We start from the raw sequence: 19,362 nt of genomic DNA, 5'->3' as shown, positions 1-19,362 counted from the left end.
ATCTACACCTAAAAAACCCCACTACAATGTAAAAATGGGATGAGGACCTCAATAGAAACTTTTCCAAAGAGGACATACAGATGGCCGATAGATGTATGAAAAGTTGCTCAATGTTACTAATCTTCAGAGAAATACAAGTTAAAACCACAGTGAGGGACCTGGCCTGGTAGCCCAGTTGGTTAGAGTATCCTCCCAATACACCAAGGTTGCAGGTTTGATCTCCAGTCAGGGCACATACAAGAATCAACCAAGGAATGCATAAATAAGTGGAATAAAAAATCTCTCTCTCTCTCTCTCTCTCTCAAATCAGTAAATAAAAAACTTGAAAAACACAATGAAATATTACGTCATACCTGTTACAATGGCAATCATCAATTAGTCAACAAACAATAAGTGTCGGCAAGGAGGGTTAGAAAAGGTAACCCTCGTGCCCTGTTGATGGGAATGCAGATTGGTGAAGCCACTCTGGAAAACAGTATGGAGGTTCCTCAAAAAATTAGAAATGGAACTACCTTGCTACCCAGCAGTTCCACTTTGGGCATTTTATCAAAGGAACCCAAAATACTAATTTGGAAAGATATTCACCCCTGTGTTCATTGCAGCACTGTTTACAATAGCCAATATATGGAAGTGCAACCCAAGTGAACATCATGGATAAAAAACTTGTGGTACATATATACAATGGAATATTATGGGACCTTAAAAAAGAATGAAATCTTACCATTTGCAACAACATGGATGGGCCTAGAATATATAATGCTAAGTGAAATAAATCAGAGAAAGAAAAATACCATATGATTTCACCTAAACGTGGAATCTAAAGAACAAAATAAATGAGCAAACAGAAGGGAATCAGACTCATAGATGCAGAAAACAAACTGATGGTGGCCGGAGAGGAGCGGGTTGGAGACTGGGTAAAAACAGTGAAGAGATTAATAAGTAAAAAACGGTAGTTACAAAATAGCACTGGATGTAAAGTACAGTGCAGGAGATGTAGCCAATAATAGTGTAATAACTATGTATAGGGCTAGATGGGTGCTTCAAAAATCAGTGGGATCAGTTTGTAAGTTATATAATTGTCTAACCACTAAGCTACACCTGAAACTAACATAAAATAATATTGAATGTCAATTGTAATTGAAAAGTAAAATTTTAAAAAAGGAGAGAAAAAATTGCTAGATTATAAAATACCCAGGTAGGTGCAGCTCACCTGGTCAGAGAAGTTGGAGTTCAGCTCTTAGCACCTCATATGGAGGAACTTCATGTGGCCTCACCCACTGCAGCTACTGGTCAGAAATAATGACAGAGACTAGCTCCACCCAACTTTGGGAGCACTTGTCCAGTAGCACTTGTTCCTACGGGTGCTCAATTACTAGGTGCCACAGTAATTGAGCACCAGTAGGAACCACCCACCATCTGGCTGCTGCTTTTTTGCTAACAAGCTTACATATAATAAAAATGTCTCTAATACCCTTTAGGTCCATCCATGCTGTCATAAATGGTAAGATTTCATTCTTTTTTATGACAGAGTAATATTCCATAGCATATGTGTACCACGGCCTTTTTATCCAGTTGTCTATTGTTGGGCACCTGGGTTTCTTTAATAGCTTGGCTATTGTAAATAACACTGTAAAGAACATAGGTGTGCATATATTCTTTCAAATTAGTGTTTTGAGTTTCTTCAGATAAATACCCAAAACTGGAATTGCTGGGTCATAGGGCAGTTCCATTTTTTATTTGTTAAGGAAATGCCATACTGTTTTCCATAGTGGTTTCATCAATCTGCATTCCACCAACAGTGCATGAAGTTTCCTTTTTCTCCACATTCTCACATGAAATAAGTTAGATTTCTGAGCAAATTCCATACTGTTTTCCATAGTGGTTGCGAGAGCATTATGGTAAGTGAAATAAGCCAGGCAGTGAGAGACAAATACTATATGATCTCACCTTTAACTGGAACATAATCAACAAAAGAAAAAAGCAAACAAAATATAACCAGAAATATTGAAGTTAAGAACAATCTAACAATAGCCAGAGGGGAGTGGGGAAGGGACAGTGGGGAGAAGGGTTTTCAGGAACTAGTATAAAGGACACATGGACAAAACCAAGGGGGGAGGGTGGAAGCAGGGAAGGGAGGTGGGTTTGGCTGGGGTGGGGGGAATGGTGGGGAGAAAATGCAAACAACTGTAATTGAACAATAAAGTAATTTTTTAAAATAAGAAATAAGTTAGAGAGACAAATGCCGTATGATTTCACTTATATGTGGAATCTAAAGAACAAAAACAACCAACAACATTGAAACAGACTCATGGACATAGAGAGTGGACTGGTGGTTGCCAGAGGGTAGGGGGGGCATTGGGGAACTGGGTACAAGTGGTGAAGGGATTAAGAAGTACAAAGTGGTAATTACAAAATAATCTCTGAGATGTAATGTACAGCCTAGGGAATATAGTTAATGATATTGTAATAGCTATGCATGGTGCCAGATGGGTACTGGAAATATTGAGAGGACCAATATATGATTGTCTAACCACAATGCTGAATACTTGAAACTAATACCTAATAATATTGAAAGTAAACCATAATTGAAAAAGAAAAATAAACAAAAAATATAATATGACATGTAACATAATATTTTTTAAAAACAACCCTAGCTTGTGCAGTGTGGGTATTAAGTGCCACATGAGAATGCCTCTTTCTTTTCTCCTCCTTTGGCTGTTCTGGATTTTTGGTTTGCAGGCTGGCACTCTATCCACTGAGCCACACCAGCCAGAGCTTGTTCTGGGATTTTTAAATTGTTCCCAAGAAGCCAGAGTTTAGGAAAACAAATTTGCTGGAATCATACAGGTTTTCACTGGGATTGGAAAGTCACAAGTCCCTTTGTTACTGACTGGCCTTTGGCCGACAGCACTCTCTGTGAACCTGGCCCCTGGATGGGGCTTCCTGCCATTTGTCACTATGGGATTTGGGGCAGCAAAAGGATGAGGATGTATGAACTGGAGCAGCAACTCCATACTCCCTGTGTATGTCCCACATGTCCAGCACAATCTACTTTCCACTTAGGTGCTGGGGACAGTGGCTCCCGGGCATATCATTGAGGGAGATACTAAGGCCTCACTAGGGCCACCAGGGCTGGGATCCCAGGCCTGGGTGGGTTCTCATTGATGCAGCATCTGGGAAGCCCCGCAATGCAGAGTGTGGGCACATCAAGGCCCTCAGTGGGTCTTCGTCAAAGGAGCAGATAAGTCCAGCTTCTTCATCCCAACTAATGGCCTGGGCAGAGGAGCTATGAGGACTTAACCTGCAGCTAAAAGGGCTGCATGATGAGAATCTCCTAAATCAGTGGTTCTTTGACCTGGCTATACATTGACATCATCGCCGAACATGTTTCTAGACACCTGAGCCTTGGGCATTAATATATTTTCCCAACCTCCTCAGGTGATTTTAATGTATAGCCAGATTTGAAAACCACAGTATCAAACTGTAATAAACATTCATGGATAAAAGGCACTTCCCAGCCATCTCAGCATACCCCATAAATCCACACGAGTAGGCAGAACAAGGGTTTGGGGCTGGGTGGCTGGCTGGGGACTATCAGGATGGCCATCAGGATTGTTCGAGACTAATTTCTGATGATCGATGCTGGGACCTTCTTATTTCCCCCTCAGCTGATTTTGTTGGGGTAAAATATACATAAAAGTTATCACCTTAACCATTTCTGTATAACCATATAGTCAGAGGCATTAAGTACAATCATAATGTTGTACTACCATCACCACCATCCATCTCCAGAACTCTTTTTATCTTGCAAAACTAAAACTGTGTATCCACTAAATAAAAATGTCCCATTCTTCCCCACACCCACCTCTAGCCCTGACAACCACCATTCTGCTTCTATCTCTACGAGTTTGATTACTCAGGTTCCTCATTGAAATGGAGTCATATCGTGTCTGTCTTTTTGTGACTGGCTTCTCTCACATGTGTCAGAATTTCCTTTCTTTTTAAGGCTTAATAATATTCATATATATAATATATATTATACTTTAGTATAATATATATTAGAATATTATTCATCTGTCAATAGGCACTCTGTATTTTAGCTACTGAGAATAACGCTGCTATGAACATGGGTCTTCTCTCTGCAGGCCCTGTTTTCAGTCTTTTGGTTATCTACCCAGAAGTGAAACTGCTGGATCACATGGTAATTCTATTTTTATTATTTGAGGAACTGCCATACTGCTTTCCACAGTGACTGCACCATTTTACATTCCCTCCAACAGTGCACTTGTTTCCAATTTCTCCACATCCTCACCATCACTTGGAATTTTCTGTTGTGTTTTATAGTAGCCATCCTAATGGGTATCTCATTGTGGTTTTGATTTGTCTGTCCCTAAAGATTAGTGATGTTGAACATCTCTTCATGTGCTATTGGCCATTCGCATATCTTCTCTGGAGAAATTTCTGTTCAATTCCTTTGCCTGTTTTTGAATTGTGTTGTTTGTTTTTTTCTTGTTGAGTCTAAGAGCTCTCTGCATATTCTAGATATTACTCCCTTGACAGATACATGATTTGCAAATATCTTCTCAGAGCCTGGAAACCCAGTCTTCTTCCATATCCATAGATCAGGACTTAGAAAAGGTTGGTGGTCACAGCTTGCGAGGAGATTTGGAATTTTGATAGATGCATCTGGAATTGACAAGGATCTGGTTACATGTGACTCACAGTCAAAGAGTTCTCAGTTTGTGGACTGACCATTTTAATATGCCACATGACAGAACTGGGTAGTGGCACAGAACTAACCATGGCTTTTCCCAACTGGCTACATTAAGCTGGGAAGTTGTTAAGGATGGGATAAAAACATCCTTGATGTGGTCTGGTCACAAGCCAAGAATGGCCAGAGCTGGCTAAGAAGGGCAGAGATTGGGGATCTTTAGCAGCTAGTATTTTATTTGGAGTCGAAAATGTTGTACTTGGGAATCTTTCAATGAACTTACAACAAATAGCCATTAGAAAATGTTTATTATTATATTATTAAAAGCATTATAAGCAATTTTTCTAAAACATGTTCCTCCACTTACTGAGGTTCACTGTCGTGGTGTTTGTACTGGAGCAGGTACCAGCAAAGCTCCCCCCATCCTGGGGAGGAGGGAGAATAAGGCATGGTAGCAGAATCAAACCCACTTAAACGTCTGTTCTGAGGGGAGCGCAAATAAGCCAGTGTCTCTTAGCTGAGTCCCTGGCTCAGTGCTAACAAGCTGGGCTGAAAGGAAATCCAAGAGGCCCAATTGCAGCTTCTCTGTGGAAAACTCAAAACCGACCTTTAAAGAGGACCCTGAGGTACCATCATGCTGCCACACTTCAATGAAACCTTTGCATTGTGTCCTTGGAGAAAGTGCATTTGTGTTCACTGCTTGGTGCATCACTGCTATTTGCATTCATTATGTAATAAACACAGGTCTCTCCTGCCCCAGATCTCTCCGTAGCTGCTTCTTGGTGCTTACAGAATCAATGAGATTTGCCTGTGCCTCTCCTCCCTGTCCCCCTAAAGCCCTAACCCTTGGTGCACTCCCCTCTCCATCTGCCTGCCTTCTCTGGGATCTGGAGAATGCTGGTCTGCACAGCACTGCTCCCACATATCTGACTTCAGTGTTTGGAATCACTTCTCACTGAGGCTGACTGACTCTCCCAGGTTCACAGCACCAGTCAAGACCAGCACCAGCGGTAGAATGTAGATTATATCATTTGTAGTTCAGCAGAAACCTTTGTGTGTGGCAGTATACTGGCTTTTTAAATATATATATAGAAAAATACATATATATATGTATGTATAAATATATAAAAATATTTATATTTATGTATTTATATATTAGTTATATAAATGTTATGTATATTTTAATATATCTGTATGTATAAATATATATATATATTTAGAAACAAAACAAGCAACAAATTGTGTATGTGTCTGTAACAAATTGGGATCTGTCTTGATATTAAACCATATCGTGGACCAAAATGTGCCGCACATCCTAACAGGAGCGTTTAGCACAGTGACAAGCATGGAGTCTGAAGTTTGGTGCAGCTCTGGGTCAGTCAGTGTTAGCAGCCTGCCTGCTATACTTGTAGTAACCATTTTCCTCTGGACTGTTCAAGCAAAAAACCTAACTAACCCCTCCATCTCCTTTTGCACTTATTTGGAAATTTTAGTTTTAGCGTTTAAGTGGCATGGACTAATAGAGTTGGGGTTTTATCTTTAAGAAAAATTCACAAGCTAACTTCCACTTAATCCATATCCTTTATTTTGTTGAAATAACTACCTTAAGAAAAGATTCTTCTTGGGAATATGTTGTCATTTAAAGAGATTTCCCTTCATTTAAACTAAATTACTGTTTAATTTTGATCTGCCTATTTTTGTATATTTGTCTCGATAGTGCTTGCATTCTATTTGGTGTACTGAGGAAATAAGCCTTTCATTTAAAAAAAGAAAAGAAAAAGAAGGCTGGAGTCATGGAGCAGCACTTCCCAGCCATTCTCACGTGTGGTTCCCACAGACACTCGTGTGTAGGCACTTGACCAGGAGCTAATCTCAGCTGGAAGTGACCCGTGTGTGGCTTAATGGGTGGGGCGCTCCGTTGTAGCCTGGCCTGGACTGTTTTGGTTAGGGTTTGCAAAGGTCTTGATCTCCCCATGGTCATTAAGCTCCTTTCCAGCAGGAGAGTAAGTTCCTCCTGGTATTCATGACTCAGTGTGTGGGCAGGAGGAGAGGGACCAGCACCCACAAAGGGCTTCTGTGTGGTGTCCTGGGCTTTCGACACAGTGTCAGGTCACCTGGCCTCCAGGCCCCAGTGAGCCACTACTGATGCCAAGTCCAAGTGCCAAGTACATTTTTTACTTTTCACTTACCTTTAAATCAACTTAAAATCAATTCCCTTTTTTTTATCTGGCCTTAGGCCAAACATTATCTGTGAAATGAAGACTTCAGTGTGCTAGTAGGTACTTGTTTACTCTAATATACACTAAAACATACACAAAACTGCCAAAATATTTTTAAACTTCTTTGAACATCTAAGAAGTGTGCCACCCTCTGGCAAAATGGGAGGGCGTTGGGGGGAGCTGGGTGAAAGAGGTGAAGGGATTAGGGAGTACAAATTGGCAGGTACAGAGCGGTCATGGGGATGCACAGTGCAGGTAATGTGGTCAATACTGTTGTAATGGTTATGTATAGTGTCAGGTGGGTATTGGGTTTATCTGGGTGATCACTTAGTGGGTTGTATAGTGTCTAGTCACTGGGTTGTACACTTGAAACTAATTAATATTGTATGTCAGCTGTAATTGAAAAATAAACAATTATTTAAAGTCAAATAAAATAAAATAAAGTCCACTCTATGTGACCAAAGGTATGAATAACAGTAATGTTATTGAATCCTCGTGAATCAATCAATCTTTGTATACCTTAAGGGTAGAAACATTATTCCTGTTTTTCTGTTGGGAAAACTGAGGCTCAGACAGTTTAGGTAGTGATAAGATCATGCAGAGTGTGAGTGATAGGGCAAGGATTTGAACCCAGAGCCCTGACTGCTAAAGTCACACTCCTTCCTTCCCCTCTGTGGGCAAGCAGTAACCCAGTGGTGGAATCACTGTGTCCGTCATCCCCTGGCCCTCACTCTAGTCTTCTTTCTTCTGCAGTCCACTCTAGGTTTTATGGCCCTGGTGCTGAGCACCCTGCACACACTCACCTATGGCTGGACCCGCGCCTTCGAGGAGAGCCGCTACAAGTTCTACCTGCCTCCCACCTTCACACTCACGCTGCTGGTGCCCTGCGTTGTCATCCTGGCCAAGGTCCTGTTCTTCCTGCCCTGCTTAAGCCACAGACTCTCCAAGATCCGGAGGGGCTGGGAGAAGGACAGTGCTGTCAAGTTCACACTGCCAACGGACCATGCCTCGACCCAGAAGACAAGCCATGTGTGAGGAGCTTGCACCTGGCTTTGGAAACCAGATGCAGGCAGGTCAGTGCCCTGAGCCTGTCAGGACGTTTTTCCCCTGATTGAGCAGTATGGTGTAACTGTGCACAAGTTGGTGGTTTGAGGTCCGCATTCCTGGGATGCTTATGTATTCAGTAATAGTCAGAATGACACACACGTGTGTGTGATATATAGGTTCATATATATTTCATATATATATCAGGATTTGCAACTATACTCACTTAGCTAAAATGTTGAGTCCCTAAGATTTCAACTTGTAGATTTAAAAGCAAGTGCCAGATGTTAGGAGAACAGCAGCTCACATTCTTGTGGCACTTGCAGAGATATACACACACTTTTTGAACAGAAAAGGCAATGAGGGGCTTGTCCCTTGGTGGAGTCCATCCATCTGTGCTTCCTACTCCTCTTTTGCTACTTTCCCAAGGCTTTTGCAGAGCTGGGGCTCTAAGGTGGCAGGGGACAGGAGCTCGGCCTAGAGCCTGACTCCATCTGGCACCAAGCTGAAGAGTCGCTAGTGAGAAAGGGGTGCAGCTCCTTCCCTGACCAACCACCTTTGGGTGGAGTGGGGGTGGGTGGGGAGGGAATCCTGGTGTCTGTGCCCTGGCAACCAATTGAAGGCCCTTCCTTTGCCAGGTAGGAGCATAAGGAGGGAGGTTGGGGCTGAAGCTGCTCCCCCTAATCCTCCCTAAGCTGGGAGATTTTTTTCCTTAAAGTCAGAAGTCACCACTGTGGCTGCAAATTGGTCCTCCTGTGGGAGTGTGAAGTCACCTCCTTCCCGGAGCCACTAATGATCCCCATCTTGAGAACAAGTGTAATTTCTTTGCTTCCTTGAAGTTGCTGATGACCGTTCTTCCGACCGCTGTGCCTTCTCACTTTTATATCATTAGTGTGAATGTGTCCAGGAAGGCCTGGAGCAGGCCCTCTAACAGTCAGTGCAGGGGAAGGGAACGCAAGGCAGGGCACTCAGAGTCACAGGGAGCCTTTCCTGAGCCCACCCAGGGGGCTGAAGGACTGGCTGTCTTCATTAAATCGGTCCTGCGGAAAAACACTGGGATCTCTTCAAATATCTTCCGCTACCACAGGGCAGAGAGCCTGCCTTCCAAGCACCCAGAAAACCACACTGGTCCAAGTTCCTCTTAAAGAAGGGTAACATTTCAACATAGCCGGGAGTGTCTTCTCTACCAAAGCTACAAACTTAAAATTCTGCTGCCCCAAAGCCTAAGAGGCTGGACCACAGCCAGGGCCACAGGACATGTGCCCCTGAATCATATACCATCCTCACTGATGCATACGGAAACTTTCTACTTCCCCTGTGAACAAGTGTTATCTGCTGAGCCCCACCCCCCACCCCCCAGCTCCTGGCAGAACAAGGTCATGTGTCATTTCCACAGAAAAAGCGCCGTGAACACAAAGAGAGTAAGATCCTGATGGAAGACATCAGTGAGATGCACAGTGAACTCTACTCAGAGTGGGGGACTATGGGTCACGTTCATATTTCTTAGATCTCCTGGGCCAGAGGGCATGTTAGGGTGAACAAAGAGTCCATCAGGCAAAGGCTGAGCAAATTGTGCTGGAGGGAGAGGATGACCCTGCCTCCCGGGGGAGGCATCATGAGTTCATGTCTGTGGAGTGCATCAGGGTCCTTCAGTGAAAAGAGAAAAAAGAAAAAGCCAAGTGCAAGAATATCTCATTAAGCCAGTGACTTATGGGGGGAAGTCAGTGCCACAAAGCTGTTGCTCCCTGCAGATATTTTCCATCTGCTGCCCCAACACTGAGCGGCAGGTGCTTGTCTCCTAAATTGGCCCTGATGGAGTGGCCTTAGAGAGGCTCTCTGCAAAGTAGGCAGGTGAAGCAGAGGTTTCAGCCCTTGCTTGGCAAAATGAGGGCCCAGCAGTTTCCTGCTGCAGGTAACAGGGAGAACGTGGTCAGCTGGAACCCACCTAGGATCGCCAACCCCAGTCAGTATAGGCTGTCTTCCTTCTCAAGCCTTCCTGGGCCTTGGGATTATCCCTTATACCAAAGATGCTGACAGAGCAAAGTCCAGTAGGCACCTTCCCCTCATACCCATATCCCGCTGCAGGTGCTCCTCAGGAGGGAAAGGATGCCAAGGTGGGTGGCAGGAAGGAACAGACAACAGAGGACCTGCCCACCTGCCAACTGGATAACCAGCTTTTAAAAGGTAGGGAGGGCTATGGACTTGGCCTTGACTTGTGTCTGCAGCTGCTCTTTCCTTCCTCACCAAGCAGATGGCAACAGCATCCCCAAGAGAGTCAATCACTCCCTTAGAGCCTGGGAAATTCTGTGTGCCTCTGGGTATAAAAGTGCCTAAACCAACATGCTCTGGGAATCCTAAATGCCACATCAGAGGTTGATGTTTAAAATGTATGCCATTGGAAGAGTCTAATTTTTACCTTGTAGAGCTTGTCTAAGAAGCAGCAAAAATAAACATCTACCCTTCTGTGAGTTTCAGGCTTTTATTTCTGTCCTGTCAATCGCCTGCCCACCCACTCATTCATTTGTTCATTGGCTTGATGAGCCTTGTGACTGAAGCTTGCTCGGAGTTAGGCAGTGTGCAAGGTGAGCACAGAATGATCTGGGCCAGAGCTCCCCTCTGAGAAAGGGCAGAGCAGACAGGCAGATCTACAACCACAGGCGAGTAAGGAAACCTGTAAGGTCCAGGGACGATGTGCAGGGAGACGTGAAAGGACGCCCAATACCAGCAGAGGGGCTGGGAAGGCTTCCTGGAGGGAGCAGTGTCTATGCTGTGTCTGAGGACTGCAGCCTTGAGTGTAGGTTAGAGCAGCAGTGCTTCTAGAACTATAATGTGCATTTGAGTCTCTTAGGGATCTTGTTCACACACAGGTTCTCATTCACTGGTCTGGGATGAGGCCTGAGAAGGTGCATTTCTAATAAGCTCCCAAGTAACATGGATGGTGTTGATCTGTAGACACTCTGAGTAACCAGGGCTTAGATGGATCCTTTTGGTCTGCTGTGCCGTAGTCAGCAGCCCACAAACCAGTGGACACAGCTCTCTCTGCTGCGCCATGAATCTTCCCCAGGACCCCGGGGCCCTGGCTGTCCTGGTGAGCTATGACTCTGCATACTGCCCATATGGCTGCAACCACCTTGTTTTCTTTTCTTTTCTTTCTTTCTGTTCCATTTTCTCTGTTTATTTTTTTTTAATTTTTATTGTTATTCAGTTACAGTTGTATGCCTTTTCTCCCCATCCCTCCACCCCACCCCAGCTGAACCCACCTCCCTCCCCCACCTCCACTCTCCCCCTTGATTTAAAAAAAAAAAAAGAAGTGAAATAAGCCAGACGGTGAGGGACAAATACCATATGATCTCTTTTCTTTTTCTTTAAAGAGAGGAAGGGAGGGAGAGAAAGAAGGAGAGAAACATTGATGTGCAAGAGATACATCAATAGGTTACCTTTCACATGTCCGCAACTGGGGACCTGACCAGCAACCCAGTCACCTGACTGGGAATTCAACCAGTGACCTTTCAGTTCCCAGCCAGCACTCAGTCCACTGAGCCACACCAGCCAGGGCACCCACCACCTTGTTTTCTTAAAGTCAGAGGCCAGGCCATGTACTTTGTGCCTCCTGTTAGGATGCCCCCTGGTGGTCCCATAAATGGGCTCTGAGTCCATCAGGAAAACAATAACTCTTCAGAAACCACCCATCCTGCAGTCCAGCTTTTCCACTGAAGCAGGCAGAACTGTCTTCCTGCACAAGGTGGAAAAAAAAGAAACCCATGTGCAGAAAGCATACTAATGGCTATAAGCCATTTCTTGGGAACAATAATAAAAAAGATGGCCTTGCCATTCTGAGCCCATGATAATGGTGTTCTAAAGAAAGAACCATGGCCAGAAAACAATTTCACTACAAATAATTGTCAATGGGAAAAATAATCTTGTGCTTAGAGGTTTGTTTTTCTACTGTGTCTTCCCACACAAAACACTGGGAGAGTTAAGTATGAAAAGAAGTGATAAAATATTTTGATGAAAAGTCACTATTCAGGTAACTCACATGAAAACTAAGGAGCAACCAAAATAACTCATATTACAAATTATCATTCAGCTATTTGATAAGCTGAATCTTTTCCAAAAGCAGTGAAGTGGGCCCTTGGAAATACAGAAGTTTGCTTGCACTGGGTCACTTCCCTGACTCTTTACAATGAGGGAGTTGGTACCAGTAGAGCAGAAATTCAATCCCACCAGACCAGCACCAACCTTTTCTAACAAATATGTTGAAAATCCATTTTTATTACCATATGATCTCACCTTTAACTGGAACATAATCAACAAAAGAAAAAAGCAAACAAAATATAACCAGAGACATTGAAGTTAAGAACAATCTTACAATAGTCAGGGGGGAGTGGGGAGGGGACAGTGAGGAGAGGGGATTACAGGAACTACTATAAAGGACACATGGACAAAATCAAGGGGGGAGGGGGAGAGGGGGGAGGAAGGTGGGTTCAGCTGGGGTAGGGTAGAGGGATGAGGAGAAAATGCAGACAATTGTAATTGAATAACAATAAAAAAAATTTTTAAATCCATTTTTATTCATTTAAAATGAAATTCAGAAATGTAATAACCTATCTATATATACAGGTTTTTAAAATCGAGTTAAGGTCTTCATTGAAATATAAAGTAGAAATAAGCTATTTTACTCTAAAAAATATATACATTACTAAAATGAGTGGTAACTATTATAAGTAATGATCTTATAATAAGTGAGTGGTTTTAAGAGAAACACAATGATACTCAATGAAATATCGACCTTTTCTTTTTAAAGATTTTATTTATTTTTAGAGAGAGGGGAAGGGAGGGAGAAAGAGAAGAAGAAAAACATCAACGTGTGGTTGCCCTCACACACTCCCTACTGGGGTCCTGGCCCACAACTTAGGCATGTGCCCTGACTAGGAATTGAACTGGCATCCCTTTGGTGTGCAGGCTGGCACCCAATCTACAGAGCTACACCAGCCAGGGCTCATTGACCCTTTTAATAACTGACATTTTAAAATAAGCGCTGAACCAATATGGGGGAGTTGAGAGAGAGAGTGCATTCATGAACTGTGAGTGCTTGAAACTGTTGAATACTGTAGAGAAGTCAAGTAGAGGGAAAACAGATGCCACTGCATTTGGAAACATGGGAAATTCGTGGTAAAAATTTCACTGGAGTGTTGGGGTTACAATCCAGGTTGGTGGGCAATAAATGAGAAGTAAGGAAATGAAGACTAATTCTGAACAACTCTTGAGATTTGGCTGTGAAGCAGAGGAGAGAGAGGGTTTGTAATGGGAAAGCTATAGGGGGGTACAAAGTGGTTTGGTTATTTTGTCCACAGTTCTGGCATGAACATAATTTAAATGTTTGTGGAAGAGAACAAAAGGAACAAGCATGGATGAAGATGAGAAAGTGAGAATGAGCAAAAGTAGCTTTAGCAAGGAGTGGGGCAGGTTGTCTATTAAAATTAAGAGAAAAGGATCAGTGCCAGTGAGGGGAGGGTTAAGCTTTGGTGATGTGAGGTGCGGCAGTTCTCTCTGCAGATGTATACATCCTTTGTGTAAAAGTATTCAGTGCCATCTGCTGAGAGTGACAGGGAAGGAAAAAGGTTTGGCTCTGAGGGTTGAAGAGGGAGGAAAACGTTAAAAATAATTGGAAAAAGTGAAAAGGGAGCTGATCAGAGACACATGGTAGTGGTAGCCAAAGCAAAAAACAAAACTAACACACACTTGTTTATAGCTCTGTGTGTGTGTGTGTGTGTATGTGCAATGTGAAACATACTGATTGTGTTTCCTAGGAAGTATGCAAAGTGGAGTTTTCAGTTAAATTTTGTTTTACCCACCAATTTTTGTAATCATTCCAGATACTTGATTTTAGTCCAGTTTGATAGTTACTCAAAATGGTTTGGCTTCATTTTTGTTTTCTCTGTTCAGAAATGAATGATCACAAATGGAACTCTTGATGCACTTAGAAACTAAAAAGTTTCCACTGCCAATCCTCCTATAACATAAATAATCAACCCCTTGTTTAAGTGTTGATTTCACTTATTGGACCAGAAATCTAGCTTATTTCCGTCAAACACAGAGCCTACTCTTGAAAAATCTAATTTTACTCAACAATTAAAACTTTTCCCAACAAGAGAACTTATCAGGGCCTTCATTTCCAGAAGAGTCTTTCTGATACAAAGCAACTAGTTCCTGGACAAAAGACATACTTTTTAAAGCTGAACTTGTTATCAGAAAGGGAACCTGGCCCTGAGTGGGTCTTCGGGACAGGGTCAGGGGGTTAGCCCAGGATGAGCTGCCACTGCCCAATGCTCTGTGGTTGCAAGTCTCAAAAGGGCCCTTAGAGTTTAGGAGATACGTGCCTGTGGGGGAAGACAATGGGGAAGGGAAAGGCTCGGGCAAGCTACTGGATGGGAAAGCGTGTTTTAGGCCCTTTGTTTTGAGGGTTTTTACAGGCTGGGGGTTTAGGGGAGGTCTTGGGGAAGATCTCAATGGGATATTCATCAGCTTTATGCTGATGTGCCAAAGGGAGATTTATCCCCTTAACATCATCTGTCTTTGGGTATGGTTGGCAAATGAACCTAATTTGATTTCCACTATCTCCCCAAGTACAGTAATTTAAGCTATTTACTCTCTGGTTGGGGAGACATGTAAACCATTTACTCTTAAAGTATCCTTGGTTATAGAAGATAGTATTTTGTGATTTACTAGATGGCTGTAATTGCTTAGCTGTCTAACTATCTGTTTCAGTTTCTCTATTCTGCTTGCCCTAGCATACTAGCCTGTCTCAAACTCTTGGGAGGTTAAGAGAAATCAACAGGGCAGACGATAAGTGAGAAAACACACACACAAAAAAAATAAACAAACAGAACAATCCTCTCCTTGGCTCCTGGCAGAAACAAATTCAAGTCCTTTCTGGAGAAAAACAGCCTCAGCTCAGATCAACCAATAGGAGCTCAAATCTTAAATCAACAAACCGTAGCTGAGAATCAGCAGAAACACAACCCTCAAGGACATCAAAGAATAGAATTATCAAGTACAGAATAATATACTAGGTTTAGAAAAAAAGAAGTCGAGACTTCCGGTCAAGATGGTGCCATATGCAAATACGGCTTGCCTCCTCACACAACCACATCAAAATTACAACTAAAATACAGAACAATCATCAGTCAGAACAATCAGCAATTAAGTTGAATGGAAGTCTGACAAGTACGGAATTAAAGAAACCACATCCATCCAGACTGGTAGGAGGGGCAGAGACAGCACATGGGGCTCTCCCCACATCCATGTGTGCTGGATAAAAATTCAGGAGGGATGGCTTGGGAGCAAGGAATCCTGGCCCCCCACCCCCAGGGTTCAGTGCCAGGAAGATAAGTCCCCACAACTTCTGGCTGCAAAATCCAGTAGGGATTGAGTTAGTGGAAGAAACCTTTAGAGCCCCCAGCAGTTACTCTTAAAGAACCCACATACAAACTCATCTACTCAGACTCACTCCCTCTGACCTACAGCACCAGGGCAGCAGCTGAAAGGCACCAGTGTGATACAGGGAGAAACTGAAGTGTCTGGCATCAAAGCAAGCAGAGGCCATTGTCCTTTCTCTAAACCCTCCCCCTCATAGAGCCAGCAAGCTGGTTCCATAACTGAGGCTCCATCAACCTGGCTAACATTGTTTGACTGGCCTTGGAGATCGCCAGAGGCTCCACTACACCCAACTTATGGGTCCACCCAAGCTGATTTTCCATATAAATGGCTGGTTATGGCTCATGATGCACAACTTCCAAAATCCTATCAAACAAGGAACAGGGGCCTCAGTGAGCCCCAGGTCTGGCACTAGCAGCAGCCAGCCTACATTCACAGCTTGACTTTGCCTAGGAATCTCTAAGCCTAGCACAAATAGCAGCCATCTCAGATGGTTTTATATCTCAGGCAGGGTAGCCCTGGGAAAAACATATGTGGGGGCTGACCTTGGCCTGTACCACCTGCGAAACCCTAGGGCCAGCACAACCAGTGGACAGCTACAGATATGTGAGAGCATCACCACCCTGCCCCTACATAGCTGATAATCCACAGAGGGTGGAGGTTGGTGGTAAGTGGTCACAGCCAGTCCTTGCAGCTGACTGGCCTGGGTAAATCTCTTTCATTTATCTGCCAACAGCAATCAAGGCTCAATTGCAAGAGGTGGGTGTACTCAGCCCACACAAAGGGCACACATTTAGTACCCAGCTTGGGTGATAGGGGAGGCTGTGCCACTGAACCCTACTGGACACCTACTGCATTAGGCCACACTTCCAAGACACAGAGTCAAAGGAGCTCTAACTAATACAGAGACACAAACACAGGGAGGCTGCCAAAACAAAGAGGCAAAGAAACATGACCCAAATGAAAGAGCAGATCGAAATTCCAGAAAAAGAGCTAAACAAAATGGAGATAAGCAATCTATCAGATGCAGAGTTCAAAACACTGTTTATAAGGATGCTCAAGGAACTCAGTGAGGACCACAACAGCATAAAAAATATCCAGTCAGAAAGGAAGGATACACCACTGAAATAAAAAACAATTACAGGGAAACAACAGTAGAGTGGATGAAGCCAAGAAGCAAATCAATGATTTGGAACATAAGGACACAGAAAACAACCAATCCTAACAACAAGAAACAAGACTCCCAAAAAACTACGATAAAACTAATATAGTATAAGCAGCCTCTGGGACAACTTCAAGAAGTCCAACCTTAATGTCATAGGACTGCCAGAATGAGATGAGGAAGAGTAAGAAATTGGAAATCTATTTGAAAATATAATGAAAGAAAACTCTAATTTGTTAAAGGAAATAGACATGCATATCCAGGAAGCACAGGGAGTCCCAAACAAGATAGATGCAAAGAGGCCCACTCCCAGACACATCATAATTAAAATGCCAAAGGTTAAAGATAAAGAAAGAATCTTAAAAAGCAGCAAAAGAAAAGCAGAGAGCTACCTACAGGGCAGTTTCCATAAGACTGTCAGCTGATTTCTCAAAAGAAACTTTTCAGGCTAGAAGGGACTGGCAAGAAGTATTCAAAGTCATGAAAAGCAGGGACCTAGAGCCAAGATTGCTCTACCCAACATAACTATCATTTAGAGTCAAAGAGCAGATAAAGAGCTTCTACCTGTAGAAACATGGCCTCTCTCCCCTAAATCGGTACATGTAGAAAATTAATGTGAAGATCTGTTCAGGAGAGGTCATATATGAAGGTGAGGTATTCAAACACCTTTGTAAATTCAGCCAGCTTTGGAAAAAATTGCTGAGTCTGACCTCAATTTGGGAGAGATCTAACATTGAATAGGGAGCCTAGACCCAAATAATGCCCTCCAATTCAGCGACCTCATGGACAGAGAGCTGGATCACAGGCTTAGGGGCTTCCTGAAAGGGATAGCTGGAATGGGTATGACCAGGAGAAACCCAATATGAAGGGGAGGCAGGGTGAGAGGTTTGAGGAGGAGAAGTACGGAGAAGAGATGGAGGGGGTGTTAAAGAGTCAGGTGAAAGGGTGGAAGGGGTACATGGAGGAAGAGGAGGAGGTACAGAGATTGGGAGATCATCCAAATCTTGGGAAGATGGAAGAGGAAGGGAAGTAGGTGTAAGCAAGAGCATGCAACAGGAGGTATAGAGATCAGGATGACAAGAGAGTTTGAAAAAGGCCTGAACATAGCAAACCTCAGACCATTTCTCAAAATGGTGATAGTACAGGTCAAATTGGAGGATATTATTAGAGTTAAGAGATCCATTCATAGGCCAGACTTCCTGGCCACCCAGTTTGTATTGGGGCCAGGCCATATTGTGACAGAAAATCAAGTGCTTGGGCTTGAGGTCAGTAAGTCCCAGAGCCTTCAAGCTCTTAAGTAAATATCCCAATGGGGAGTCTTTGGGTGGGGTAGATTGAGTGTTGCCCATGGTGAGAACTACAAAAAAGAAAAGGGAAGGATATCTCAGGGACCAGAACAAGTGGCAAGGGGAAGGTTTGAGGAGGGCATCCGCCGCTCAAATGACGTAGAGAACTGCCATCAGAGTTGAGTGTCTTTGAGCCCAAAGGAAGACTGAGACCATGAAGATCTGTCCCATAGTCAGGCATCCCTGAGTATGACAGCAGACTGAACACAGCAAAGAAATGTTCGGGAGGCGTCCCTTATGGCTGAAACCCTGGGCGATAGACCTGGTGCCGGGGTTTTGACAATGACATGGGGGAGGGGGACAGCTAAGCTATCACTTTTGACAAAGTGAATGTTTTTGTCCTGAGATTCAGAGAGATTTGCCAATTGCCGGCCAGGTAAAGGGGTAAGGAGGAGGCTGTCTGCAGAGCCCAGAGAGACAGAAAAGGATTAGAACCCTCTCTCCAAACTTCACAGAGACACAGTAAGGGGGTAAGCCTGGGATGAACTTCTGCTGCCTACTGTTCCCCTAGTCACAAGTCTCAGGAGGTGGAGGAGAGGGATAAAGAGAGAATGTACCCATACAAGCCACTGAAATGTTAAGGTGGCTGGTGATGCAAGCTGTGAAGTAATTCACAATGAGAAGAAAATGCAGAAAGCAAAGTTTTATTCTCTTTCCAAGGGAGGAAAGGGACTTAAGTGTGCAGAGATACACCAGCACCAAAAGGTTGGGACTATGAGCTTGTATTGGATTATACAGAGGGGGGTGCTGTTGTGTGGCCACTGGCCTTTTAAGGATGTTGCAACACAGGAGTTTTCGGTTGGTTTTACATAGCTGCAGTTTGCTCCAATGGTATCTTTCACCTGCAGCTGTGGGAAGTGGTTAGTCATGTTCTGATCTTGCTTTTCCATAATTTTCCAGTCCTGGGGACATAAGCTCAGAAGAGTAAAATGGCAGTCATGTTTAACAAAGTCATAGCCTGCTCAGCAAATGACACCATGATAGCAAATGGCACCGGCTTTTTCCTTCATTCCTCAAAGCAGCCCTTTTAATCATAATTGCTTGCCAAAAATTACTTAGAAATTTATTTGTACTGCAGGCTTCTATTTGGGTGTCTTATTTCTTAATACGATCTTGTCCTTACTACCTAAGATTGGTGTGTGATTTTTCTGAGCAGTATGAGCCATGGGTGGAATGCCTAAAATTTCTTCAGCTACCAGTTTTCACAGCTAAGAAGACAGCTTGGTAATTGTAACCAGAGAAGCTGGGTTTGAGATTTGGAGTAAGTTCCTAATAGACGTAAGACTATGAACAAGTCACTTACCATCTTGGCATCCCAGTTTCTTCATACATAATTTGAGAATAATAAAAATATTAGCTTCAACATATTTATAACTTTGTTGTAAAAGCAATGAGACAATGGTTATGAAAATGCTTTTAAAATGAGAAGTCTATGTAAACCTT

At 43.3% G+C, this 19,362-nt stretch overlaps 1 protein-coding gene across 11 annotated transcripts in view; it reads left to right on the top strand.

Annotated features, from left to right (window-relative positions):
• Positions 1-10,458, top strand: part of STEAP3 (STEAP3 metalloreductase) — a 53,487-nt gene extending 43,029 nt beyond the window's left edge. For 9 of the 11 annotated variants that reach the window (XM_024569738.4, XM_071220646.1, XM_045203125.3 and 6 more), the window contains one exon: positions 7,684-10,457. In XM_024569738.4, the coding sequence (XP_024425506.1) occupies positions 7,684-7,965 (282 nt within the window). In that variant the 3' untranslated portion in view covers positions 7,966-10,457. Of the gene's footprint in view, positions 1-4,145; positions 4,202-7,683 lie in introns of all 11 variants that reach the window. The other 2 variants (XM_071220647.1, XM_071220648.1) reach the window with 2 other exon arrangements.
• Positions 10,459-19,362: the final 8,904 nt, after the last annotated feature.

This window comes from Desmodus rotundus, chromosome 2 (genome assembly GCF_022682495.2).
Source record: "Desmodus rotundus isolate HL8 chromosome 2, HLdesRot8A.1, whole genome shotgun sequence".
Lineage (NCBI taxonomy): Eukaryota > Metazoa > Chordata > Mammalia > Chiroptera > Phyllostomidae > Desmodus > Desmodus rotundus.
The sequence above is the reverse complement of the archived record's forward strand: the minus strand, read 5'-3'. Positions and strand labels throughout refer to the sequence as shown.